We start from the raw sequence: 26,392 nt of genomic DNA, 5'->3' as shown, positions 1-26,392 counted from the left end.
GCAAATACGAACAAGCTCAGTTAAGAGCTTGTTTAATAACCCATTAACATAACAGGTAGGGCAGTGCAACTCATTTATGTGTAAATGTGATGTCAACAGGCGGACCGCATTCTTACCTCATGAAAACTGAAGCATGTCAGCTAAGTGAAAACACTGTAATACAAATGACTCAAACATAATTGACTTCAATTCATTCCTTATTATGTATACGCCTTATGACAGTGAAGTACAGACTGGTGTAGAAAATAGAGATAATTTTATTATCAATAAATCTGTTCCTACGACCCCAAACAACATTTTCACATTTGACCAGTTTTAAGTCTGACGGCAAAATATATTTCGTTAAGGAAACAGAACTGACAAAAGCTGTTGATTGTCATATTTCAGCTTCAGAAGGTGGATGTTCGATGTTGATGTTTGGCTTTTCGTGTGTTAATTACATGTAAGAGCAGACAAATGGCCACAAGTCAAAACTTTCTCTTCAACAGCTGAAGGCAGCTGTTTACAGCTGTGGTGTTACCACTTCTCTAACACCTAAACTTGTCCATAGCCTTCCCTTCTCCAGCCTAAACTGTCTTTAAACTTCCCTCTCTTCAGCCATTGACTTTCATCTTTTGGGTGCGTGACCTCTGCGGCGCCCTGTTCAGAGAAACAATTTTCCCTTCACTCTCTACAACTAAAACCAAATGGACTTTCCACATATTGACGGGAAGTTGATGACATGCAAGTTTCAGTTCATAAATCAAGACCTGACTTCCAGAACACATTCACTGATGCGTTTATTTAACCAGTCATGTAGCGGTGATGGGCAGCAGCGATAGCTGGGTTCAGGCTACACATCGCTGTCATCACAGGCGTCTTTGATCCTAACGGCCGAAGCCTGAGATAAAGAAGAAAGTGTCCTGAGCTCAAGGTCCATCTGAAGCCAGATGTTCCAAAAAGCTTGAGAAGGGAGCAAACTTGAAATGCACACATGTTTACATGTTCTTATCTGGGATGTTTTTGAGTTCTAAAACAACAGTGACGTAAACCTGTTGGAGCAATCCCACCTACTGTCTGATAGTGTACCATGTATTTGTGTTTTCTGTAAGACTGTATCCAGGAAATGTGGACACAAACAAAGATATCTGCGAGGCTAGGAGTACGTTATAAATAAATACTACAACTGATCACGAATCCGAGGTATTTGTTCTTTCCTCTGTGGCGAACATCCTGTTTGTTCTCCTCCGTGCGTCCGTGTGGGGTCGAGGGAAGCCCCAGCCAACATGAGATATACACATGGAATGCTGGGAATGCAGGTACATGAATGCCTCAATAACTCACAGCAGCCAGGCCCTTTAAACATCAGCATTCTTGGGCCTCAGCGCCACAAGAAATGTTAAAAGTTTGGAAAGAGATGAACCTTATAAAGATTTTTCACCTTGGTCTGTGTTGAAGGGAGAAGTGGTGATAGTAAAAGTGAAACCAAAAAAACTAAAGATTCTCTGAATTTCCAAATGACATCATACAGTAAGTCTTAAAAAGTCCCATCCAAATTTTTCAATATGACCCCGAAGTGTGACTTGGAAATACAGAAGCAGAAGCAGAAGTTGGCAAAAAAAGAAACGGCACTGTGATCTAAGATTGACATGGGAAATAATTACATCACGTCACTAACGTATACCAGAGGCAGGATCCGCTGGCTCTTTAAAACAGGCTTACAGCATTCACGTAAAAAAGAGAGTAGCGGCACAAAAGGCACCAGGGGATGAGGCCTCCATTTCTAAAACAACACTGACTGACAGACTCCCCTTTGTACCGGGGAGGAAACCACTTCTCCAACCTTGCTGCAGCTGCATTAGAGCCGCATGAAAACCCCCGCTAACACACAGATGCACCAAAACACATGCACGCAAGAAGTCACGTTTTAAATGATGTGAACACACAACTAATGTCTCAGAATTGCTTTTCCTAAGGCCGGGAGAACAAAATACTGCTCAGCTTTTTGCCGGCCTCTCAAAGGAATCATTTGACATTTACATATAGTTACTTTCCTGTTGCAGGGAGTTTGCTAAATTAAAGCTACAGCCAGCAGTTGGTTAGCTTGGCATTAAGACTGAAAACAGTCAGTCTTAAAAGCACTTGTCTGGCACTGATCTGACTTGACTTTTGTTTTTACAGACTACAAAGAGAGGAGATGCAATGTGTGAGACGTGCCTGTTTTTTTTTTTGTTTTTTTTAACTTGCAAGATTGACTTCTTCCCCTGATTTCAAGTGTTTGTGCTAAGCTAATCTAATCAGCTGCTGGCTGTGGGTTCACATTTATCATATATACTTAAAACTGGCGGCATTCAGAAAACGCATTTCCAAAAATATCAACTATTCCTTTTAGAAAATACCCTAACTGTTGGTATAACATACAAGGTACGAGGCCATCATTTCAGTCAAGGTCCTTAACTTGACCTTTGCTTTTTAAAATAAGTATTGAAGCACTGAAACTGGCCATAAAACCCAGCACAGATTGGAGAATTGCAGCCTGAGGGTAGACAGAGCCAGGTGGACGGCCTTGCGCTAACCCCCCTTCAGCCTTCACTGCAGCTCTAAAACCAAGTTAACTCTGTGTGTGCGCTCCCATAATCCCCCCCTTCCTGGGACACAGCGGTGGGTGGCTGAGCCAGATGTACGTGCTCAACTTAAGTGACGCGACAAACACATTTTCCCCTTTTAGAAACGAGGGGCTGCGTGGAAAACGAGAGCGGCGGACAAATCAGGCGCATACAAAAAACTGCAACCGCCGTTAAACAAATAAAAATGATTTAGGCTTTCACGTCCAATAAACACATCGCACAGCTTGACTCCATTAGTTCCACTTGAGCTGCATCTAGCAGACACAACAGCTTTCTTTAGACTTCAGCCATCAAGAAACGGTGATGTCAGACAGGGCGCTGGAGTCACATTGTCAGCACGTCTGATTTCACTGCCACTGACATAACGCTAACCTCTCCATCTGCAGTTTTCCCAACATTCGCTGCCGCTTAATCTGGAGACCTCCTCCTCGAACAATCAAACGAAAAAGCTGCAAAAACACATCCATGCATGATGCAACTCGATGTCAGAGCAGAAAAGATGTGCGGTGAGTTTAGCATAGTCAGAGGAATCATTTAGGAAGGTTTCCAGTGCAATCAAGCGGTGAAAACAATCCTACGCTGCTCCTGTAACAGCTCTTAAATATGTGTGTGCTGTTGGTAAAGTCATTACAACCATGAACAGTGGCAGGCCGCCAGTTCAAAGCAAATTTTCCTTCTTTGAGTTCTCCTGTGGCCTCAGCCCTGACGAGGCCGCAGGAATCCGGCAGCGGATTGGTGCTCGGCCCTGGAGCTTTGAGGATCCCAGGCTTTGAAATGCCACTCACTCACCTCACATCGTTTTCATAAGGACAGAGTCATATGGAGAAAGTTATTCTGTAGCGCGGGCCCACAGAGAGAGTGAATTCGGGGAAAGGGAAGGTAGGAAACACTGACTGGGTGAGTAAATGAGAGGTTCCACTTCCATCTGGAATCGCACAAAGCCAAGAATAAGTAAGAGCTATCAGGGCAAAGAGAGAATAGAGACAAAACTATCAAAATGGCCAATAATTAATAAGGGTTAATTAATATGGGCTGGATGCATCTAGTCGGTCAAGCAGCATGTTTATTGCTAGCTTAGATAATGGTATGTTATGCACCAGCATGCAGAGTCTCACTGTTCTCACTGTAAAGCAAACCAGCCACAACGACCACTGGGTACAATACAATTTCCCCAGTAAAACGAAGGAAGTAAATGCCAGGCGGATGTTTCCAGACAGAGCTGTGTCTGAGGACGCTGGACAAACGAGACGAGAAGAGAAGGAGCGAGATGATGCATTTAGCACATGCTGCCGGTCAGACCTGACCCAGGCATTTTATTAGCAAACCGCATAAAGCAGTCGGAGCTAACCCCCTCCTCCACTGCCCTCGGCCATCTACAATAGAGCGACCCTGCTAAAGTCATTAGCCCAGGGATATTACGCCGGCGAAGTCTGCTGCACCCATGACATCATCATGGGCTGCTGTCATTCCAGTGGGACGTCTGTGTGCTGTGTCTGAGAGAGGGTGGGCAGTTCCACCACGCAGATGCAGACACATCCATTTGCAACAGCGTGTCATCACGCCACAGGAAATACGGTGGACCAGAAGAGGGGAAATTACCCATTTCAAAATATCCATTTATGGAAGCTGCGATGAAGCCAGTTATGCCTCTGCTAACAAACCCTGAAGAAACAAATGCGCTCAATTTAGAAAAGGCAATGTCTCAGAGTTTGTTTGGCACACACTGGATGGCATGATACTTTTGAAGGAGCACCCAGATCCCTGGCCACTGCCCGACAGCAAAGCCACGGCCTTGTCTTCCTGAAAAGCCCAAACCACAAAGCTTTTGATGTACCTTTATCTCGAAACTAAAGGCAAGCAGGGCAGAAAGAAGACCATTGTCTGATAAGGACGCTAAAATACACACGCATGTTGTTCTTTCTCACAAAGTAAAGGAAATCTGGGACTATTCTGAGGTGGTGTGGGGCAGGGTTAGAGAGGTTGAAAACTTTTCCCACTCAAAAGCACAACTGAACTGTTGAGTCTACAGCTCCATGCATAGGAATCATCTGCTCTGCACCACTGAGCATAATAACAGGGACTGGCTTTGTGTTGCAGGGTAGTCATACAACTACAGACTGCTCCTCTCTAGGCAGGAATTTTTTTTTTTAAATAAAAAAGAAGTTCCCAGTCTTTCTTTCTGAGAAATGTGACAGCTACAAATCTTTTTTTGAATGATTCACCCCTCAGCCACACGGAAAAAACGTATTCTCATCTAAACTGTCCTTTTATAACCGCCCACTTGCAAAAGAAGTTATCGCTGTGACCTGGCTTGAGCTGTCACGACGGCGCTTACAGTGTAGTACAGTGCATAATTGTCATAATAGCTGAGATTAAGCACAGCAGTCAACAAGCAGGGGCTGAAAGGCTTCTTGCTGTGCCAGTCTCTTCATATGAGGGCCCTTAATCTGCGGCCGATGATGGTTCTGGCAGGCAAAATAATGGCCTCGTTCCAGAAACATGGAGGGTCCACGAAGTGTCCAAGAATGATACTGTGTGAGTAATGCTGCGAAGGATCCCAGCTCTCTGGCACTTGATGCTGTAATTAAGGTCTTAAACAGCTGAGAGAGGAGGCTGGGTGTGGTTATGTTGATATGTGGAGTGAGGAGCATAAAATAAGCACCCGTGAGAAATGGCGATGCTACTGTTTGACAAGGAAAATAAAGACTGAAAGAAACAGGTATGTTGACTAAGTTTGAAAAGAAAAACCCTTGACTTTTTAACGCTATGCCTCTGTGGCTGTCTGGATTACTCACACTGTAACACAGCAACAAGCAGAGGAAATGTTACTAAGATATACGTTTCTGTTTCATCCTTAAAGAGGCCGATGAATAATACAGTGTGACTAAACATTACTCAATGTAAAACTGCCATTTTTTTGGAGGGGGGACAGGAACATTGTCTCTGACACTGCCCAACGATCAGAAGAGATTCAAGACAGTTCCTAATCCTTCTGGCCTTTAAATGAAGCAATGTGACCTCTCTTGGCCTCACTGTTTATATTACCCAGTTAGTTGCAGCCCAACCAAAGACTGATTTATCCCTCTCTTTACCACCCCATCTAAAGTTTTGGTTTATTGGCGTCCTCATCGAGAGTGAGATGATGAGAAGGCCGGTTCTGCATTTGCCCGGTTAACAAAGTGTGAAGCTTTCACACGGTTGCCTGGTAAACTTAGAGTGACAACAAGGCTCCAGGAAACGCTTGTGACAGAAAAATAGGCTAGCACGCAAACCCCCATGTAAAACCACAACCTCGTGTTTCTCATGTCAAGTAATGACTGATTTGCATTAAGCTGTATTTGTATTTTCAAGAACTCTGGCACACTTCAAAACAAAATGCTATGATTTGGGGCTTTTAATATCTGGACTTATATCAGAACGCCTTATGATTCACTGGGAATCACAGGCTATTTTTGTAAACTTCCAAATGTGCTCACTGGTTAATTTTCCCTCATAGGTGGGACACCTTTACTTTGGAGTGAATAATAACCGGCTGACACAGAAGCCAATCCAAGTACACATGATTATTCGTGAAAACGAGAGCATGTCTGTAAATTCCCTTCTTGCGCAGAGTGTGCGCAGAAATAAAAAATCTCCCCCTGACGCAAAAATGTCAAGTCTCTGTCATCCTCACTTGACTGTGTTGATAGACGGTAAAAGTGGGTGTCGACTAGTGTGCTCATTATCACAAAGCGCTCAAACAGCTCAACTCCAGCCCGATGTGGAGGGAGAGAGAGAGAGAGAGAGAGAGGGAGGAACGAGGGGAGGGGAGGATTCTTCGGGTGTGGGAGTTTTGGGGGAATTCAGAAAATGTTGTTTTCAGATGGTTCGCCTGCAGCGAATGAAAAAAAAAAAAAACACACACAACACTCATCTAAATAAACCCAGACGGAGAATGCTCCGTGAAGGATATATACAGTATAATGACCTTCCTCTCTGCAGGGAAGAAACACTCTCCCCCCACACACTCCCACCGTGCAGCGCGCAGTATTTGCCACTTCAGCCAAACGAGGAGTTGTCTGACTTTAGGGGAGACAAAAGAACCGCAGGAGAGGAGAGAGGGGGGACAGCAGGCGGAGAATGAGGGGCGGGACGGCACAGGTTTGTTCATTTAATACATCACAGGCTCGTAATGGACGGTAAAGTCACAGAAGTGGAACACTTTAAACCCAGGAACATTTCAATAAACACAAACGATCGTGGATGCTTGTCTTAGAGGGGCAGTGCAGAAGACAATCACAGTGATTTAAGTAAATAGAAAAAAAAAAAGTGAAATAACAGCTGCCTCTTTGAAATTGAGTTAATTATAGCTCACCAAAACGATGGCAAATTTCTCCTCCAGCTCGGTGGGGTCAGGCATGGGCACCTTCAGAGGCATGATGTGATGCTTCATCTCCGACTGGCCATCTACACTCTCTATATTACCCATTTTTCTTGCAGTATTGATATCCTCTTGTCAGCTTGCAATCCTTCAGAGTGTTTCAGTGGTAATAATCCAAGTTTTTTAAAAAATAAAATAAAAATATTCCCACGGTTTCATTCACGGATTAATCCAAATAATCCACGAACCGAGATGAAAAGCTGACAGCGCTGTGTTACTGTCCCAAAATGCCATTTACCCTCAATAAGGCGTTTAGGTTTACAGTGTCCTCCACTGTAGTTTCCCTTCAAAACATTCAAAAGTTACTACAAAAGTACAGCTGCTTTCTCTTCCAGAAAGTAGTTTCTAATTTGCCGTGCCAATCCATCACTCCATAAACAGATTTCAGCCTCCTTAAATAGATAACTTTCAAACGCCGACCGATAGTTACTTTTTAGTTGCTGCTCAACTTTCTTGGCCACGACGTGTTTCCATTCATTATTGTTGTGTGATCCTGATTAAGTTCTTTGGGTTGGTTTTCTTCTCTGGTCCCGCCCACAGCTGGAGGAGGAGCCGCTCCCATTGGCCACGAAGTAACGTCAATCATTTCATCTGTTCTCCCCGCCCCTCACATCTGTAGGCGACACCTAGCCAGAGGAAGAAGTGGTTTGTAGGCGCTTTACCGCCACCTGGTGGCGAGGCGCGGCTATGACACGATTTAGACTGATTTAGATAAACCTTATTCATCCACAAGGGAAATTGTTTGGTCACAGTAGATTAGTTGCACATAAAAAATACTCTTAAGAACCACAGATAAAAGAAAGATTAAATAAAATAAAGTAAAATAATAAGTATATAATAGTAAATTAGTAATAATAAATAAGTAAAATAAAATGTAGTAAAATAAAATATAAAAAGTATAAGTAAAAATGCACAAATTAGCATATGAACAAATGTACAAGAAACAGAGACAGAAGAATATATATTATATACACAGGGATGACAGTAAGGTGCAATAGTGTCCATTAACTTGAATAACATGGAGTTATCTTTTACAGAAAGGTGAGTTGTTGTACAACTGGACTGAAAATGGTATGCATGACTTCCTATAGCGTTCACTGTGGAAGCAGAGCTGGATCAGTCTGTTGGAGAATGAGCTCCGCTGCCCCTCTATCATCTGGTGTAGTGGATGTTTGTCTAGTGTCCTCCTGTCCCTCACGTAGACAAACGTCTCCAACTCACTGACAATGACATGACCAGCCTTTCGGATCAATTTGTCTAACCTACTTATGTCCTTTTTGCATGAAGGAGATGCAAAAGACTCCAAAAAAGTTTAAGATTTAAGAAAATCAAAAGACAAAACTGGTTTGATTCTTGAGAGCAAACTTTAATCAACAACTTCAGCAGAGACACGATGATATGTTTAAATTATGTCAAAGCACAGCAGTTTTTTTCTTTACAACAAATCAGTGTCCAGGTCTTTGTGTTGAGGTGACGGCAGCGGGACACGGAGATTGTCCCAGCACTAGTATACGATATTAACTTGCGTCTTACAACTGTTTTGCTTGGAAAACAATAAAGAAACATGTTGGATATAGCGCGACGAACACTTCAAAAACACAAAGAAACATTGTGTCGACACACCGGCGAAGCCTTGTTAGCTTGTAATAAGTTTTCTCTTCATAAAAGCACAGTGATTTAGACTCCGCTTACAGCTGCATACCTCTGTTTTCAGTGGTAAGGTGAGGGTCTAGGTTTGTAATACTTTGATTTATAAAAGTAATGCTTGGAAAGCTCTGGTTAAAACATATAAATCTTCATCTGGAACACATTTCATAAACACTAACAAACTGTGCACAGTTTTGTAATACTTAAGGCAATCATAGAAACATATAAAAACTAAATAATATTTGGAATTGTTTGGAGAGAGTAAAAAATTAAAATCTAAGGAATTTCTTTTAGTTGTGTTGGATGCTGTGAATCCAGGATACACATTCATACATCAAGATATCGACCACAGTATACAGTAAGCCCTTTTTGAAAAATAGAATTCAGAGGACTTTTACATGCTTTGAAATACACATAACCTTGGTTGGTGTTGTGCAACATAGTTGCATTATCAAATATCTATTCAGCTAAAATATCTCTTAACACTTTACGAATGATAAGCTACATGTAAAGTTTCTTCACATGAATACTGATGTTACTGTGGAGCAGATATGTCTTCATTTTTCTTCTTCAGTGATGGTGGAAATTTTAAGTTAAGCTGAATATACAAACGCACAAATCACAGATCACAGAAGCAATGATTATGCTATATAGTACCGAAGATCAGGCATCGATTCTTCTAGTTGGTCTCTGCTACCAAATCGTACCTAGAAAAATAAAAAAAAGTTGTAGTTTATGTGTCCTTGAACAAAGCACCATTTTAAATCTGTTAAACAGTGCTGTTCAGTAGCTCATTAAATAGTTACCATTGTGCAGTGCCAGTCTTGAGGTCAATTTGGTCCAGGTCCAGCTGCAACTGAGGATAATAAAGGAAAGGAAAAGAGTCTTGTGATAATCCCTATGGCACAGCAAAGAATTTTATGCAACCTTGGGCAATAACTAACTGCATTTCAGACACGACTGATCATAAATACCTTGCCAATGAGCTCCCTCTCTCTGCTCATAAAGGAGACACTGTTCTTCACAGACAGGTCCAGTCTTCTCTGCATGGACTCCTCGAAAGAAAAATCAAAGTCAAACCTGCAGAGAGAAAGAGAAAGGTGGGAGAAGTCAATTAATATCCTCACGCTTCCCTCACTGTCATAGGTGTTTCATCATCAAACATTCGTTCACCTCTCGTTGAATTCTGGGTTGAGGTCTCTCTTCTTGGTGGCAGTTCTCCTCTTGGTGGTGGCCTTCTTGTCAGGCAGAAGGATGAAGGAAACGTACGGGTCTGCACCGTCCTTGGAGCAGGCTGCCAGGCCTCTGCGGGTGCACAGAGATCAAAACATTTGATGGCACCAACTGAAACAAAGAGGTGACCATGAGAGGGCGATGTGTGTCATGTAGAAACCTGCAGGAGTGAACAGTGACGAAAAGCCTGTTCTCTTCTGTGGAATAGCCCACAGTGAGCTTCACTTGTCCGACTGTGTTTGTGCTATCACTGGGGGGAAAAACACAGAGGAGAAAATGTACTTAGGAATGCAACGAACACACACACAAGAAATATGCACTGGAATTTGTATATTTTTAGGAAAGTGTGTTTCCGTCTTAACAGTGCAGGCACTCATTCAAGTATGTGACTCACATGGAGAATCCACTTCTGTGCCTGAGGTCTAGATGGGAAGGATCCCATTTGGGGATGGCTTCACCGGTACTTCCGTCATTACCTACTTCCCCCGGAGCTTTGCGGCACACTGCCAGCTGAGTGTCCAAAATCTGAAGGATATGGAAATCGTTACTAAATATCTCACTGCTGCAGCATACTAAAACCTCATACAGTGAGTTCAATTCAACACACTTTCAACTTTCATCAGCACCAGCAAATGAAAGTAAAAGAGTACTTGTTAGTTTAACTTGGCATAAACACTGAAAACAGGGAAATATGGCCTTTAAAATTCACCAATTAACACTAAATCTGTACAAAAACTTAAGTTAAAGTGGTTCATGTACTGGGGATTGAACTGTTAACCCTCTGGTTTGTGGACAACACGCTCTACCTACTGATTCACAATAAATGCAAGTGATAGGGTGTTAAATACACCGTGTTTACAGCACCTTCAGTGTGACCCTCAGCAGTATCTGGCTCTCTGGCAGAGCTCCATCCAGACTGAGCCAGCTATCTAGCACCAAGCCCGGCTCAGTCAGCACCTCCTTCAGAGGAAGCGTTAAAGACCCGAGAGCCTGGCCCCAGCTGTGGGAGAGCTAAACAAAGACGTACAGATATGCACAAATGTTGATATATATCTGCATAAAACGTCAGCTGTAATAAGCAAATGAATGGTGTGAATCAACGTATTTGCTTTACAGCCACATAGTTCAGACAAATATCAGCTCTCACCTTGACTGTGAGTGTTTCATCTCTGGGGTCACGAACCAAAAAATGAAAGCTCTCATCCCATCGAGGGGATGTGGACCGCTCACAAATCTGTGGGAAGAACCAACGGAAACATTTGTGACTTTTGTCAAACTGTATTTTGTATGCACACGCTCAGTCATGAAGCTACCTTGGTTTTGTGAGAAACACCTTTGAGGGTAATCTCAGCTCCAGCCTTTGGCTCCTTTCCATTCTTCTTCAACTGAAATGACAAACAATGAATAATTCATTAATTTATTAATTTTCTGTAACCACTTGTCCTCCGGAGGGTCGCGGGGGGGCAGGAGCCTATCCCAGCTATCATTGGGCGAGAGGCGGGGTACAGCCTGGACAGGTCACCAGTCTATCTCAGGGCTAACGCAGAGAGACAAACAACTATTCACACTCACATGCACACCTAAGGCCAATTTAGAATCACCAATTAACCTCACGAGCATGTCTTTGGACGGTGGGAGGAAGCCGGAGTACCTGGAGAGAACCCACGCAGACACAGGGAGAACATGCATGGCATGATATTGATATTGCACATGTTGTACACTACACAATGTAGGAGGAAGGATATTTGTATTTTTTATCCTCCTAGCACACATATACGTACAGATTCCCGTTTTTTCTTACTCTCTTACTTCATTTGCTGCTGTGTCACTCTGAATTTTCCCTATGCGGGATCAATAAAGGTGCAGCTTATCTTATCTAACATGCAGCTTTATTGGCATACCACAGTGGAAATACACTGAAAAAGCAACTATTGTACTTCTCAGCACTCATCGCTTTAAACAACAAACAGAACCCCAAGGACTCAGAGACGAGGTCTTACCGGCAGGCCGTGGGCGCGTTCGACGTACACAAACAGCAAAGCCGCCGATGGCACAACCTTGTTCTGGTAAGACTGCTGGGACTGATACTGCAGGATCTGTTGGAAAAGGAAATAATGTCACACAGAGAGGCAACAAAAAAAAAAGAGGCAAGGGACAGAGCTTTAGAAAGACCTATTGTGTAAGAACAAAGTTGTCATGAAAGTTTCCTTCGCAACAAAACCCACAAAAACAGCAACATGAACAATCTACACAGCATCTAAAAAGATCTCCAACTGCTTATACAAAAAAACACCCTGCAGAAACCCAACTCTTTCCTGTCGATTAAAAACTGTTGTTTCATTCTGTGCAAGCAAACACAGAGGACACGCAAAGTAAAATTCAACTGCAGCTCAGCAGTGACATACAAGTAGATGTGTTATGAAAAAATTGCACTTTTAAAGGACACTCCTTAGATTTCTTGAACTACTAAAGCCTCATGGTAACATCGGCAAAACTGTATGTTTTGCACAGAATAATGGCACAATTCCAGTGATCGATATTTCTTTTCTTAAATATTTATTATTTATTACCCCTGTCCTCGTTACACCAAATCTTCCAGTGGCACTGCAGGGAATCATTACTGTATCTTATATTCATCTCAAGGTTATTTCAGGTAGAAGGTTCAGAATGTTTTGAATCTATGTCCAGAGGCCGTGCTCTCGGATGAGTTAACTTTGGTGTGTCAAATATTTGTTTTAGAATGCAAGTGTTGAAAAGCTTTTACTAAAAAGCCCGAAGCCAGAATTACGTTCATTTACAATATTACTTCTCAATGTAACATTCTTTGTTGCAGTAATGGAGAGTAAATGCTTTAGGTTTTATTGTTAACATCAATCAATCAATCAATCAAAATTTATTTATATTGCACTTTTCATGCCTTTTAAAAGCAACACAAAGTGCCTCACAGAGGCTAAAAACAGCAAAAACAGAACAAAAAATCGAACCCTCCCACCCCCATAAAAACACAGAGACACGAGACACAAACACCGCCCCCCCCCCCAACACACACGCACACACACACACACACACACACAAACACACACAGACATGTCCCACACACCCCACCCACACACCCACAAGAGACATGGCCGGGCACCAAGACCCGGCGCAAGGAGAAAGCCACCTTTGGGAGCCGACCACACCGAGAGGGCCTCCAGCCCACGACTGTAGGGAGCACCGCCATAGAGACAGCCCCGACCCGGGCAGACAGGAGGCCCCACACCAAGGTGCAGAGCCCTCCAGCCACCAGGGCCAGAGCCGCCCACAGGACAGCACCCCCGTCAGTAGACCAGCCGCAACTCCCAGTGTGGTCGGCCCCCATGAGGAAACACTGGGGCTAAAAACCGAGGACTAAAACGACCAATATGGATAAAATGCTTTTCAGCTCATAAAATTAAAACATGTCGTTATAACGTATAATTAAAATAAAAATAGAAAAGGAAATAATAAAAAGTCTGATAAAAACTACTAAAAACTAAAAATTGCTAAAAACTGAGGGACTAAAACTGTAAAATGGGAAAGAAAGGAACAATATAGATAAAATGCTTTCTGACGTACCATAAAAATATATTAAGAGAATCAATTAAAAGCTTGGTTGAAAAGGTGGGTCTTGAGCCTCTTTTTAAAAACATCAACAGTCTCTGCGGCCCTGAGGTTCTCCGGCAGGCTGTTCCATAATCGGGGACCATAATAACTAAAAGCCGCCTCCCCGTGTGTTTTTGATTTAACTTTAGGTATGATTAAAAGGCCAGTGCCGGAAGACCTCAGGGTCCGCGAGGGTTGATATGGTAAAAGTAAGTCAGATAAATAAGAAGGCCCAAGACTGTTAAGACACTTAAAAACAAGTAAAAGAACCTTGAAATCGATCCTGAAGCGCACGGGAAGCCAATGCAGCGATTTTAAAACCGGTGTAATGTGCTCCCGCCCTCTGGTCCTCGTCAGCACTCGTGCGGCTGAATTCTGAAGTAGCTGAAGATTAGAGATACTTTTTTTGGGAAGACCAGAGAGCAGGGCATTACAATAATCTAAACGACAAGAGATAAAAGCATGCATCAGTACCTCCGTGCTGGCCTGAGAGAGAAATGGGCGGACTCTGGCTATATTCTTAAGATGGTAAAAACCAATCTTTGTTATGTTTTTGATATGTGGAATAAAACTAAGCTCAGAGTCAAAAATCACGCCCAGGTTTTTTACAATTTGCGATGGTTTAAAATCTTGTAATTTTGTTAAAAGTTTCTCTCTCTGGCCTTCAGGACCAATGACTAAAACCTCTGTTTTGTCCTGGTTGAGCTGCAGGAAATTCGCTGCCATCCATGACTTGATATCTAAAATGCAATTAAAAAGGGCATCAATAGGCCCTGTGTCATCAGGAGACACGGCCATGTACAGTTGTGTATCGTCAGCATAACTATGGAAGCTGATGCCGTGCCTCCTGATGACATCCCCAAGGGGAATCATGTATAGATTAAAAAGAACTGGACCTAAAATTGACCCCTGGGGAACCCCACACTTGATCTCATGGGTTCCTGAGGAACATGTATCCATACTCACAAAAAAGTGGCGATCTGTGAGGTAAGAGACGAACCAGTTGAAAACAGTACCAGAGAGGCCGACCAGGTTCTTCAATCTGTTTAATAAAATGTGATGGTCTACTGTATCAAAGGCGGCGGTTAGATCCAGTAGTACCAAGACTGTAAGTTTATGATTATCCAAGTTGAACCTGATATCATTTAAAATCTTTAAAAGGGCTGTCTCTGTACTGTGGTTCGTCCTAAAACCAGACTGATGCCTCTCTAGAATATTGTTTGTCTTTAAAAAATAATTTAATTGGTTAAAAACCAGTTTTTCTAAAATTTTACTTAAAAATGGTAAGTTGGATACAGGCCGGTAATTATTAAGAATGTTATGGTCTAGATTGCTCTTCTTCAGAAGGGGCTTCACCTCCGCCGTTTTGAAGGAGGTGGGGAAGACACCCGTCTGAAGAGAGCAATTCACAATGTTTAAAAGCTGTTCCTCAAGGAGCCCATAAAATGTTTTAAAAAACGGTGTGGGAATTGGATCTAAAAGGCAGGTTGTGGGGTTTACCTGGGAGAAAACTCGACCAAGTGTCCTTGCATCAACCAGGGCAAAACTCTCCAGTGTTTCCTCAGGTAAAATTAAAGATCCAGGTGTGGTGACAGTTAAAATCTGTTGAGGTAAAAGCCTGGATCTGATATCATCAATTTTACCTCTGAAGTGGTCTGCAAAGTCCTCACAGAGGGTATCTGATGTTGGTTTGTGGGACTTGTTAAAATTACTGTTTGTTAAAAAGTCTATGGTGGAGAAAAGGAATTTAGGGTTATTTTTATGGTCGGAGATGAGTTTTTTGAAATGAGAAATTCTTGCCTGCTTGATTGTGTTATTATAGATTTTGAGTTGTTGGTGTAATATTTCGTAGTGAACCGTTAGTTTAGATTTTCTCCATCTCCTTTCAGCACTCCTGCAGTCTCTTTTTAGTTTCTTTATCTCCTCAGTTCTCCATGGGGGTGTAGGTTTTGTCTTAACTGTTTTTGTTAAAAGAGGAGCCACTGAGTCCAGCGCTGATTTCAGATTTTTGTTAAAACTATTCACGATAAAATCACAGGATGCTGGTAAAATCTCTGCAGGAGTGCTCTGTAAAATCTCTATAAAATTTGCAGCCACTTCAGAAGTAAGGTAGCGTTTCCTCACCGTTCTCACCGGGGCCTCCTGCTGGTTAAAGTAGGTGATGTTAAAAAACACACAGTAGTGGTCGGACACAGCCAAGTCCACAACAGAAGACACACCCACGGACAGGCCATAAGTTATGACCAGGTCCAGGGTGCGCCCCCTGCTGTGGGTTGGCTGTGTGACATGCTGTTTAAAATCCATACAGTTTAAGAGGTTTAAAAATTCTCTGGACACAGGGTCCGAGGTGTTGTCTATGTGTAGATTAAAATCACCAGTTATTAAAATCCTATTATAGGTGTTGTGAATAATTGATAAAAATTCTGAAAATTCGCTGATAAAAGAGGTGGAGTACTGGGGTGGCCTGTAGACTATTATGCATAGAATAGGAGGGGTGCTAAGAATAAAAGCATGATGTTCGAATGAAGAGTAGCTGTTAAAAGGAACTTCATGCGAGGCCAACGTGGTTCTTGATATAGATGCCGTTCCTCCACCTTTTTTGCCCCCCCTAATAGAAAACAAAAAGTTAAAATCTGGTGGGGAAGCCTCAGTGAACATCACATAAACTGTCCAGTTTATTTCCTTCTAGTTTATAAAAACACCATAGAGTTATAGCTTACCTGCTCCAGTCTGGGTAGGTCAGAGACTCTGGGTAGCCACTCCAGCACCAGGTGAACCCGACCTGACTTCACATCATTTAGAGTGTACCACTAAAACAAGAGAGGCACAAGAAAACGCATATGGGTTGTGATGTAAATGTAAATATTATTGGTTAAATGATCTCTTCCAGTCATTTCAACTGTGTGTCACACACCGTATCAAGGAATTGTCCGCTGATGATGTCTCGCAGGCTTAGCTTGAACCTGCAGAGACAATACTAAATAAATACTTGATCCTTCTCTTCCTCTGGCATATTTACCTTCAGTCACAAAAGCAGTTTCATTTGTAATGTCAGGACGCACCTGCCGAGGAAGTCATCCTGATCGAGGTCCTTATCGAACAACTCGAACTGGATCTCTTGACCTGGCAGCTGGGTCAAAATCACCTGCATCCAAGAAAAAAAAAAAGATGAATCCAACACAAGTGAATAATCACCAGAGGAGTGGAAATACTAGTATGAAAAGAATACCTCATAGAGTTCATTCCAGACGGGATTGAGGTTCTCTTTGATGGTGTGGCTGCGGAAGGTTATGCCAGCCACACGGATCTTGACATAGGGGTCGCTTTTCCCCTTCACCATGCCTCCCATGAAGTTGTCCTTGGCTATGAGGTTCTGGGCCTCCACCAGGTGGATTCGCAAAACTCCCTGCAGGCACACCAAAGACAGGGGCTTTTAATGTAGCCGAGGTTGAGAGGGTAGTGTCTGCTGCCCTTCAGCTGTATGGAACTACTTTTTTACCTCTGTTGCAAACTCTGGATCGGGTGTGGTGTGCTGCGGGCGTGACGGTTGAGGTTTCACTAACTCGCCGGGCCCCAAAGGGTTCAGCTCTGACGGGATTCCTCCCTGACCGGAGCCGGAGTCTGAAGGACGAGGAGACGGGGTTGTAGGAGTGGTGTCATCGCTTAGCCACAAAACCTAGCTCAGACAAAAAAAGTCGCCGTCACACAGGAAATTGCTTTGTGATAACAATAATGATGCAAGTTTGGCAAGATTTTTGCAAGTGTGGTTTGGATGTATACATTACCCGTGTGTGTGCGCACAAATGAGAGTATTACTGCTTGTGTGAAATACCCACCCTAAGCACAGCTTTTATGTAGATGCGGCTGGCTGAACCCGAATTCTCCAGGTGGAACCACTGGTCCATGGTGAGTTCAGGGGTCTCCAGAAGACGCGTCAGAGGGATAGTCAGACTTCCCAGGGACAGAGCACGGTCATCATCCTTCACCTGAGAGAAAAACAACGACAGAGGACATGGGGTTAGAAAAATCAGGCCATTGACTGTTGGGTATTAGGTGTGGTAATCACCCATCACCTTGGGAGCAAGTCAATGTGAAATCGTTTCTGCTAGCTTAATTGATGTGTTCAGTTGTTGCTTATGATTTACCTGAATGTCAATATCTTGTTTGCGAGGATCCTGAATGAAGAAGGTGAAAGCATCCTCCCACACAGGGCTGTTGGTCCCGTAGCAAGTCTGCAGAAGAAGAGAGAAAACATTAATTATGCTCTCAGTTATTATTTGAGACATAAAGGACTGGTTCTTTTCTTATTCTTACCTTGCTCTCTTTGGTTGTATCCTGAATGGAAACCTGCGCCATTGGGCTCGGGTCCTTATTTCCCTTTCTCATCTACGACACATTTAACACATCAACAGGGGTAGCAACACGTCAACGTTTTATACACACCACAAGAATTAAATAGCAGCAACCTTACAGGCAGTTCATAGGCTTGGTCAAGATAGACGGCTAAGATGGCGGCCGACAGAGGATCAGCTGTCTTACTGGTCAAGTTCTGGTTCTTCTGAATCACCTGGAAGGAAAACAACAAAGAGGAGAACATGTGAGGAATATTATCTCGGACCCTAAATGGACTGGACTATTGTCAGTAAATTTATTCTTCAGGTGAAACAGAACAGAAAAATAGAGGTTGTTGTACATTCACGTCACCAATATTTCGCCAGGGTTGGTATATACACTGATCAGGCATAACATTATGACCACATATTGGCCAAATATTGTGCAGGTCTCCCTTCCGCCTCCAAAACAGTTCTGACTCATCAGAGAACGGACCTGGGCCTTCTGAGGGTGTCCTGCAGTGTCTTTTGGGTCCTATGGGTTGAGGGGAGGGGCCTCTGTGGATCAGGCTTGTTCCAGTGCATCCCACAGATACTTGATCAGTTTGGGATCTAGTGAATTTGGAGGCCAGGTCAACACCTTGTGCTGTTTTTCATGTTTTATGAGTTGTTCCCAAACCGTTTTGTGTGTGTGTCTGTGTCAGGCTGCATCCTTCAAGGAGTGTCATTGCTATGAGGTGGGGGTGCCTGGTCTGGTCTAGGTGGGTGGCACATGTCTAAGTAACATCCACAAGAATGCCAGGTCCAAACATTTCCCAGCAGAACATTGAAATGTCGCAAGATGGTCAATGTTATTTACTTCAACTGTCAGTCGTCATAATGTTATGCCTAATTGGTGTAAGTTGTAGAGTCTCCAGCATGTTACCTGTTTAATGTTGTCAGTCTGTCTTTTATCATTGCTACTGCCTAACTTCACAAAGATACTGATTAAATATTTATTTGATCAGACATTCCTGATCTAGGAAGGGTCAAAACAACAAGTTAGAGTTTGCCAGAAACTTCTGAATGAATGTCTTGAATTACCCTATAAAAATAAACAATCAGAAAATGATCTTTGCCCTCATGTTGTCCACATTGCTACCAAAAGCCCTGCTGCTGACTGAGAAGAACAACAGATCCATCGACTGGTCAGTGCCGTAGCCTCACCTCGCTCAGTCTGTCAGCAGAGGACAGCAGAGAGAGCCACTCCAGCCGGAGGTGAACGCTGCCAGATGGGACGTCCCTCAGATTGAACCACTGAACAAAAACAGGGTGCTCATTAAACACACAATTTTCTCATGAGCCTGAACAGGATGGTATGATAGAACATTGCAAGATCACGAGGAGGCACATGGTGTCTCCGGTGTCACATGCTTACAGGATTAGAGCAGTGTTAGAAAGTGTTTCAAAACAAGACAATATTATAACTGCATTCTTTTATTATTTCTGACCTGATGGGAAAATGAATGTAATGGTAAAATATATGTATTTTCTTTCGTCTCAATCCTTCCAAATATTAATACTCACATCATCCACAATTCTGGCCTTCTTTACAATGTCAAGATCCACCTTGACCCTGAGAGAGACACAGAAAGAGACACAGAGAGAATGAAGAAAGAGACCATTGAACTTTTCAGCAGAATTCTTACCTAGCATGAGAAATAGCATATATGGAAATGCAGTGTTGTGCAAGTTCACTCTAAACAAGAACTAGATCAGCTCCCAGGGAAGAAAGTGAAGTAGTTCAAGTTCATAGATCAGAAGATCACAGTTCACAAGTGCATAGACTCCAAAAGTTCATTTTCTCTGTTGCTGTATGTCATAAATCGCGAACGCATTCATGCACAACACTGAAGAAATGATATGAGAAGCACAAAGACACAGAGTAAATGGATGAGAATGAATAAACTACCTCCCCAGGAAGTCATCCTGGTCTGGGTCTTTGTCAAACACTTCCACTTCCAACTCCTGACCAGGTACTTCATGGACAATCACCTGACACATATACACACGTAAATGGACAAAGACACAATACACACACAAATATAGATACAGCCACACATGACTTAATAACACAAGGGCATGCAAACAGAATCACAACGGCAGGAACTTGTCACTGTTGTGCTGAGCAGATGCGGATAATTTAATATCTACTTGGTTAAATTATTGAGAAACTGAAAGAGAAGACGCCCCAAGAAAGCAGTTTTTGCAAGAGCCGTTTATCTTGGAACCAGACACATCCTGCTAACACAGGAATAGATAAAATCTCCACAAAACTGTTTATGTCGGAAGCACCAATGGCATATTTACTATCAAAGACTTAGTGCGATTTCTATGAAGCAAGGGCACATAATGTTTTGCACACAAACTAGTAGGAGGTGCAGCACTTATATAGATCAATGCAAAGTAATTTGTCACACTTTTTTTTTCAGTTTAGAGTGTGGTTTCTCTCTGACCTCTTACCTCAAACATTTCTCTCCACTGTGGGTTCAAGTTGCTATCCACGTGATGAGAGGTGAAGATCTGGGTTCCTACGCGCACCACAGCGTATGGGTCGGACTTCCCGTCGATTAACCCTTTGATTACTGTGTCTTTGGCAGTCAGGTCCTCAGCCTCCAGCAGGTGGATGCGCACGACTCCCTACCGTGTGCACACACACACACAAGACAACCAGCATGTACAAATAAACTATAAATGTCAGATAGTACCTTCACAAAAAAAATCATCCATGTAATTATTCACAATGTGATCTTAAGGCTATGTGTTTCCTTGTAATTATCATGCTCAGACAGATCTGCTTCAGTCTATGTGGTTCCATGTTTCTCCAGGCCATTCATTATTGAGACAGTTACCCTTGGGAGAGGGGAGCGGAGCTGCGCAACGTGCAGGTCGGCCACCAAGGGAATAGTGAGACGATTGGGGAGCACCAGGTGGGAGGCTATTGCATCCATTATCATAGTGTCCGAGATGGCACTGCAAATGAATGCAAGGATGATGTTTGGGGAACGAAAAGGGAAGGGACAGACAGACAGACAGAGAGAGGCAATATACTACTACTTACAATGTGCACATGCATGCATAACATGAAATCATGTTGTCATCTGGAGGAGGAATACAATTAAAAAATAATGACAAACTGTCATTGAAAGCGTTGCCAAAGGGAATACAGAGCGTGTCACACCTCTGGCAACGCTTTAATTGTATTTTCACAAAACTACGTTATATAAGATTGTAATCCACAGGGTGTATGAATCAGCAAATATACAAGCACACTAAAAGTATGGATCACATTGTTCTCATTTGTGAGAACATCAGTTCATCTTCATATTCTATATTATTTTTTATATATATATAGAATACAATGTGGCCTTTTAACAACAACCTGAATACAAAGTTATGGACTAATATGTTGAACAAGATCACCAGTAAGACATTAAGTTCTAACAAATGAGAGAGTGGCATTGCTCCATGTTTGTTTCATTGTTAACAAACCAATGAAAAGAACAGGAGGAAAAATGCATCCGAACACTTTCTCTTTGTGGCAATGCAGTCTAAAAACTCTAAAGACAAATAATTGCAAATAATTATAATACACACATAATACAGTTTAAATGCAAAGTAGTTTCATAAAACAGCTTGAAAACTGGTATGTCACTCTAACAAAAGAAAATGGCTCATTAGTTGGGGCTATTTTCAGACCTAATACAGTATTAGGCCTCTCTCTCTATTATTTACCAGGACAGTCTATACCGGTCAGTCTGTTCAGTCTATATGTATGAATATGTCACCCAGTGCAATGGCACGCTCACTGATGACAGGCAATTCTTAGTTTGATGTGTTTAATGTTGTTTTTTTTCTTCTTAGAATTACACCTCCCTTGTTTATTAAGGAGGCGAGATCTGTCACTGAACAGACAAACACATACGCTCTGTTGTCTGTGTCAGTTTGTTTTGGAACTCCTCTATGGTTTTGGTGGCTGAATAAATAATGAATTCTCTGAAATCTATGCCCGATTTCCAAAACAGCGCAACCACCAAAGACCTGTGTTGTTTAAACTCACTTCAGTCCGGGGATGTCCAACAGGTTGGTGAGCCCGGTCCAGTTGATATCCAGTTTCTGCACATATGATACAGATATAACCAAAGGGATTAAAGGTAGGCCTCGGATAACGATGCAGTGCAAAAGTAAGAAACACTCACAGGCCTGCGAATGAAGAACATCGTAACGGCTCCAACCAGCGGCACATCTCCAATCAGAGGCTCAAGGATCACACGCAGCTTACCATGGAGCTGCAAAGAGAAAATCCTATGTTGAAAATGTGTTTTCAAGCCACCTAATTACAACTAACAATGTGAGAAAAGCCTTTTTATACCTGGATTCCTTTCACTCCGGCTTTGCAGAAGTACTTTTTGATCTCCACATTGATTTCAACATCACCGGCGTAGCTGTAACATGAGAGCAGTGACACATCTAAAGATAAATGTTTCATCAAGGGAAGAGCCATTTTGTGTTTTGGGTTAAGTAAACACTGTTCTTACAAACAGTCTGTTGTCACAGGCGAGGACAAGCCAGTGTATAATAAACTTTATTGGAATGTCTGTAATTCAAAAAGTCTAGTCTGTGAATAAGCAACAATATAAAATTATAAATGAACACAAGTTGTGATGCATTATCTCAGGTATAAATCCGACATCATCAAGGGAAGCGGCAGAGTTTGTGAAAGAGCCGTTGGTGTTATGTGTTAAGTAAACACTGTTTTTACAGACAGTCTGTTGTTCCAGACGAGGACAAGCCCACGTGTAATAAACTTTATTGTGCTGTAATTCAATAAGACTAATCTGTAAATAAGAAACAGTATAAAATTATAAATGAACACAAGTTGTGATGCATTATCTCAGGTACAAACCCGACATCATCAAGGGAAGTGGAAGAGATGTGGTAGAGCCGTTGGTGTTATGTGTTAAGTAAACAGTCTGTTGTTCCAGACGAGGACAAGCCCATGTGTAATAAACTTTATTGTGCTGTAATTCAATAAGTCTAGTCTGTAACAGTAACAGAACAGCAACAGTATAAAATTACAAATGAACACAAGCTGTGATGCATTACCTCAGGTACAAATCCAGCATGACTTGTCTCTTATCGTTTTCCGTGTGAGCCTTTATACCAGCCACCTTCAAAGCCTGTGAACACAGCAGCTGCTTTTAAACAAGGCAAACAAGGCTTCTAGGAATCACATTAGCAAAGATGCTAATAAATATTATCATCCGCAGCAATGCATTCATCACTGCTCCTAGACTCGTAATGAATTGAATAGCGAGACAAATACACGATGACTGATTAAATCTTCTCAGCCGTGGCGCATTTAAAATCCGTACAGTCACAGTTAAATTGTTTCGGTCAGGCCTTTCTAGTACCTTGTCTCCTAAGTTGACTTTGGTGAAGCTGAGAGTCTGCAGATGAATGCTGGAGGCACGGATGGCGGGAGCAATGGTGTCCAGCAGCAGCTTCTCCATATACTGGCCTAGGAAGGGCCAAGCCTGCTGCAGGATCTATACAACACACGGGCCGTCTATTATCATTATGATTTACACAATCAGTATACAAATGTGGAATCAAATGTGACTCAAGTTTGCATCCATTAAAATGGTATAACTAATAGCTAATCTATGATGTAAAAATTTGGCGCAGAAGTTTGCATTATGTAAGTGAAATATTCTGTGATGAGCTGAAGTCTCTCAGTGTGTTTTCCCTGCACACAGCCTCACACTGGTGTCCGCTTCGGCATTTCAGTGTGAGAGGAGAGTAAGAGGTGTTAGCTGCTCTTTACCAATCCTCTGGCCTCTGCACACGGATCGGTGATCCTACCAGGCTGCAGCTACAAGCAGCACAGTGTTCTGTATTCAGTGTATTTCAGAGTTATGGACGTGTATTAAATGTGCCTATAAAAGCAAAACTCCTGTCATCCTTTTTCACATGAATTCCTCGTGAGACAAAAGTTGTCAAATACAATAAAAGGGGAGGACATTTTGTGCCTGACGGGTGAGCAGCTGCATCACATGTCAGGAAACCCGCAGGAGAGACGTGGGCTGCGTGAACGATGAGTTCAGCAAATTGCCATCCCACTATCTGTGCTTCTGTCACCGAGTCCAGTCCATTTTTTTTCCCCCCCTCCAGAAGGGACATTTCTCATTATTAGTATTCATATCCACACTGTGCCTGCGCTGATGCGAGCTTACTGCACTGACAGAGACAAAGGAGCGGCGATATGATCTGAGCCGCTCTCCCTGACACTTAATTACACCAGTAGATTATCTGCTCTGGTGGGGAAGTTGCAACTGGAGCTGGGTCACTTAAAGTCCACACAAGCGGTCTTTTAATATTGAATGTGAGGCATTGTAGCTAGTGCCACATCTACCCAAGTGAGTCATCATACCTTATGTCGAAATACTTTGCTATTTCCTTTGCTTTGCTAAAAGTACAGCTGAATGAAGCAGAGCATACGCAAACATATGAAAAGTCTGACATACCTTATTTAGCCACTCCACTTTCTCCACATCTGGGAAGTTGACCTGCAGACAGTATGACAAGGAGGTGTAAAATGACCTATAGTTTTTAACAGTACAGTTAAAGTACTTCAGATGACAATTATGGAAAATGTTTGGGTTTTTTTCGGGGGGGGGACACGAGCACTGAGTTCAGTTAAAAGGCGGAACTTTCACTGGATTAAACTACACACCCAGATTTCTGCCCGTAAGACATCCACACATCCATTTGGACACTTAAATTATAAGTAGAGACCGAATGTGAGGTCTATTTTGGTCACAAAAAATTCAGGAAACAATTAACCACATGCTGCAACATCACACATGAGATCTCAAGATCAGTCCTCTCCGCCTTCAAAACACTGGCAAACACACACACAGTTCATTCTCTCTCCCTCTCTATCCAGATATGGCGGTCCTGGTAACTGCCTTTGCTCTGCTCTGAGGGATGTTTATGAGTCATCAAGTTTTTGGAGCCCGATAAGGTCAACAGCACTTCCACTAGAGCAGAATGGAAAGAGGAAACCCACAGAGAATATCTTTCTTAATGCAGCTGAAATTATCGTTTTACCATCACTACCATGTATATCATGTAAACAGATCTGGCATGTTAAATCACATTCCTCAGAGGCCAAGGAGCTCAGACTAACTCCTCAGGCAATGCACATTAGGAATGCCTACATTTTGGGTAGGTGAGGAGTATGCAAATACTTACATGCACAGTACATGGGGATTGTCATGCAAGAATCTTCTTGTCTTTTTTATGAGTAATAAGCTTTCTTTTTAATTACTAAGCTCCTACACTATTAGTGAGTAATATGCATGACACAAAGAAGCTGAGATGCAGCTCAAGACCAAACTGACACATGTTCCAGATGTTGCAGGTGGCGTGCCCTGCAGAGAATGATCAGAACGAAGAAGGTGTGTCAGTGCTTACCCAGAGAGGCAAATCTCTTTTGGTTCTGAAAACCTTCTCAGTGGTGAAAGCCTTCTCGTTCTCCAGAAGGTACATGGCAGACTTGAGCCTCATCGCTTTCTCGGCTCGACCGTGTTTCCATCCCACGTAGATCATCAGACCGAGCAGCACGACGCTGATGCTGAAGCCGTAGTATCCGGCCAGGTACACGGGCACGAGAGCGCCCAGGCATTTTGCAAACGACCACAGCACGGTCACTGCGCGTTCAGCCGGGGGCTGTCTCGGAAAGGCCGGGGCTGCAGGCACCGTGCCCCCGCTCATGCCAGGCTCTGCATCCGCGGTTGGCATGGCAAGATCGATTTGACTTCACAAGCTCGACCTAGCCTTCGGGTTTTCTGCCTGTGCGATCGAGTGGCAAGAGCCTGTGAACACTTACCGCCGTTTAATTACAGAAACCATCGACCGGTCAGCGGTAAACTACGGGCTTCCGATGGTTAAATCATGATCGCGACTTTTCTTCGGAGCGCTGCTCTCCCTCAGTTCCGCAGAGCACTTCTGTGGGCTGTTTCATTTACATGTAAGGCTCCTCTCCGGGCAAGCAGAGACTGAGACCCGAGAGGGCGGGCTCATCTTTTCAAGCCCTCCTTCACATGAAATCCAGCAGAAACCTAAACCCTAGAAGAATTAACTTGTAGCTTAACTCGGCGGACTCGGGCGGAGGGACCACACGGCTGCATGCAAAGCGAGCGAAATTTTACTGTATCTGAAGGCACCAGGTGACACAGTTAATCCGGGGTGACATAACCAAGAAAGGGAATCGAGAAGACACGCATCCAGCATATTGCAAGAGCCTGCTGCACGGGCTGCTCAACCCGTTATCTTTTTTACATAATCCGAAGAAATACTCCGGTGTGCGCAAGCGCTCATCGCCACTGCAGCAGCTTTTACCAACTGAGCATGACAGCACCAACAGGTTCACTGACAGAAAGGTGTATTGGTTTCTCTTCTGCCCTTAGCTTCCTCTTTTGTTTTTT

At 42.9% G+C, this 26,392-nt stretch overlaps 2 protein-coding genes across 7 annotated transcripts in view; both read right to left on the bottom strand.

Moving 5' to 3' along the window:
- Nucleotides 1–7,494, bottom strand: part of fmnl3 (formin-like 3) — a 30,835-nt gene extending 23,341 nt beyond the window's left edge. For all 5 annotated transcript variants that reach the window (XM_084554334.1, XM_084554335.1, XM_084554336.1 and 2 more), the window contains exon 1: nt 6,961–7,494. In XM_084554334.1, the coding sequence (XP_084410460.1) occupies nt 6,961–7,074 (114 nt within the window). In that variant the 5' untranslated portion in view covers nt 7,075–7,494. The remainder of the gene's footprint in view (nt 1–6,960) is intronic.
- An 883-nt stretch (nt 7,495–8,377) lies between these two features.
- esyt1a (extended synaptotagmin-like protein 1a) lies at nt 8,378–26,239 on the bottom strand. Of its 2 annotated transcripts, none has more exons than XM_084554330.1 (31): nt 25,380–26,239; nt 24,428–24,469; nt 23,315–23,449; nt 23,007–23,080; nt 22,273–22,345; nt 22,100–22,189; nt 21,961–22,016; nt 20,753–20,873; nt 20,364–20,540; nt 19,813–19,895; nt 19,428–19,476; nt 19,068–19,157; nt 18,002–18,097; nt 17,845–17,916; nt 17,676–17,762; nt 17,367–17,516; nt 17,030–17,206; nt 16,760–16,936; nt 16,593–16,675; nt 16,445–16,493; nt 16,251–16,340; nt 11,907–12,002; nt 11,220–11,291; nt 11,054–11,140; nt 10,771–10,917; nt 10,301–10,431; nt 10,067–10,156; nt 9,847–9,978; nt 9,648–9,753; nt 9,480–9,529; nt 8,378–9,380 (listed from the first exon to the last, which is right to left on the bottom strand). In XM_084554330.1, exons 1-31 carry the CDS (start codon nt 25,704–25,706, stop codon nt 9,353–9,355), a joined length of 3,237 nt encoding a protein of 1,078 aa, XP_084410456.1. In that variant the 5' UTR covers nt 25,707–26,239; the 3' UTR covers nt 8,378–9,352. The 2 variants fall into 2 exon arrangements, with proteins under 2 accessions (XP_084410456.1, XP_084410457.1); XM_084554331.1 differs by lacking the exon at nt 25,380–26,239 and adding an exon at nt 24,637–24,795.
- Between the last annotated feature and the right edge of the window lie 153 nt (nt 26,240–26,392).

Source organism: Chelon labrosus (assembly GCF_963514085.1).
Source record: "Chelon labrosus genome assembly, chromosome: 10".
Classification (NCBI taxonomy): Eukaryota; Metazoa; Chordata; class Actinopteri; order Mugiliformes; family Mugilidae; genus Chelon; species Chelon labrosus.
This window is presented reverse-complemented; position numbering and strand designations above follow the sequence as displayed.

Coding starts and splice junctions, on each gene's coding strand:
- esyt1a (XM_084554330.1), bottom strand. CDS start 25,706: ATGCCAACCGCGGATGCAGAGCCTGGCATGAGCGGGGGCACGGTGCCT. Junction 22,190..22,272: donor CCGGAGTGAAAGGAATCCAG/GTATAAAAAGGC, acceptor TTCTCTTTGCAG/CTCCATGGTAAGCTGCGTGT. Junction 17,517..17,675: donor AACAAGATATTGACATTCAG/GTAAATCATAAG, acceptor TTTTTCTCTCAG/GTGAAGGATGATGACCGTGC.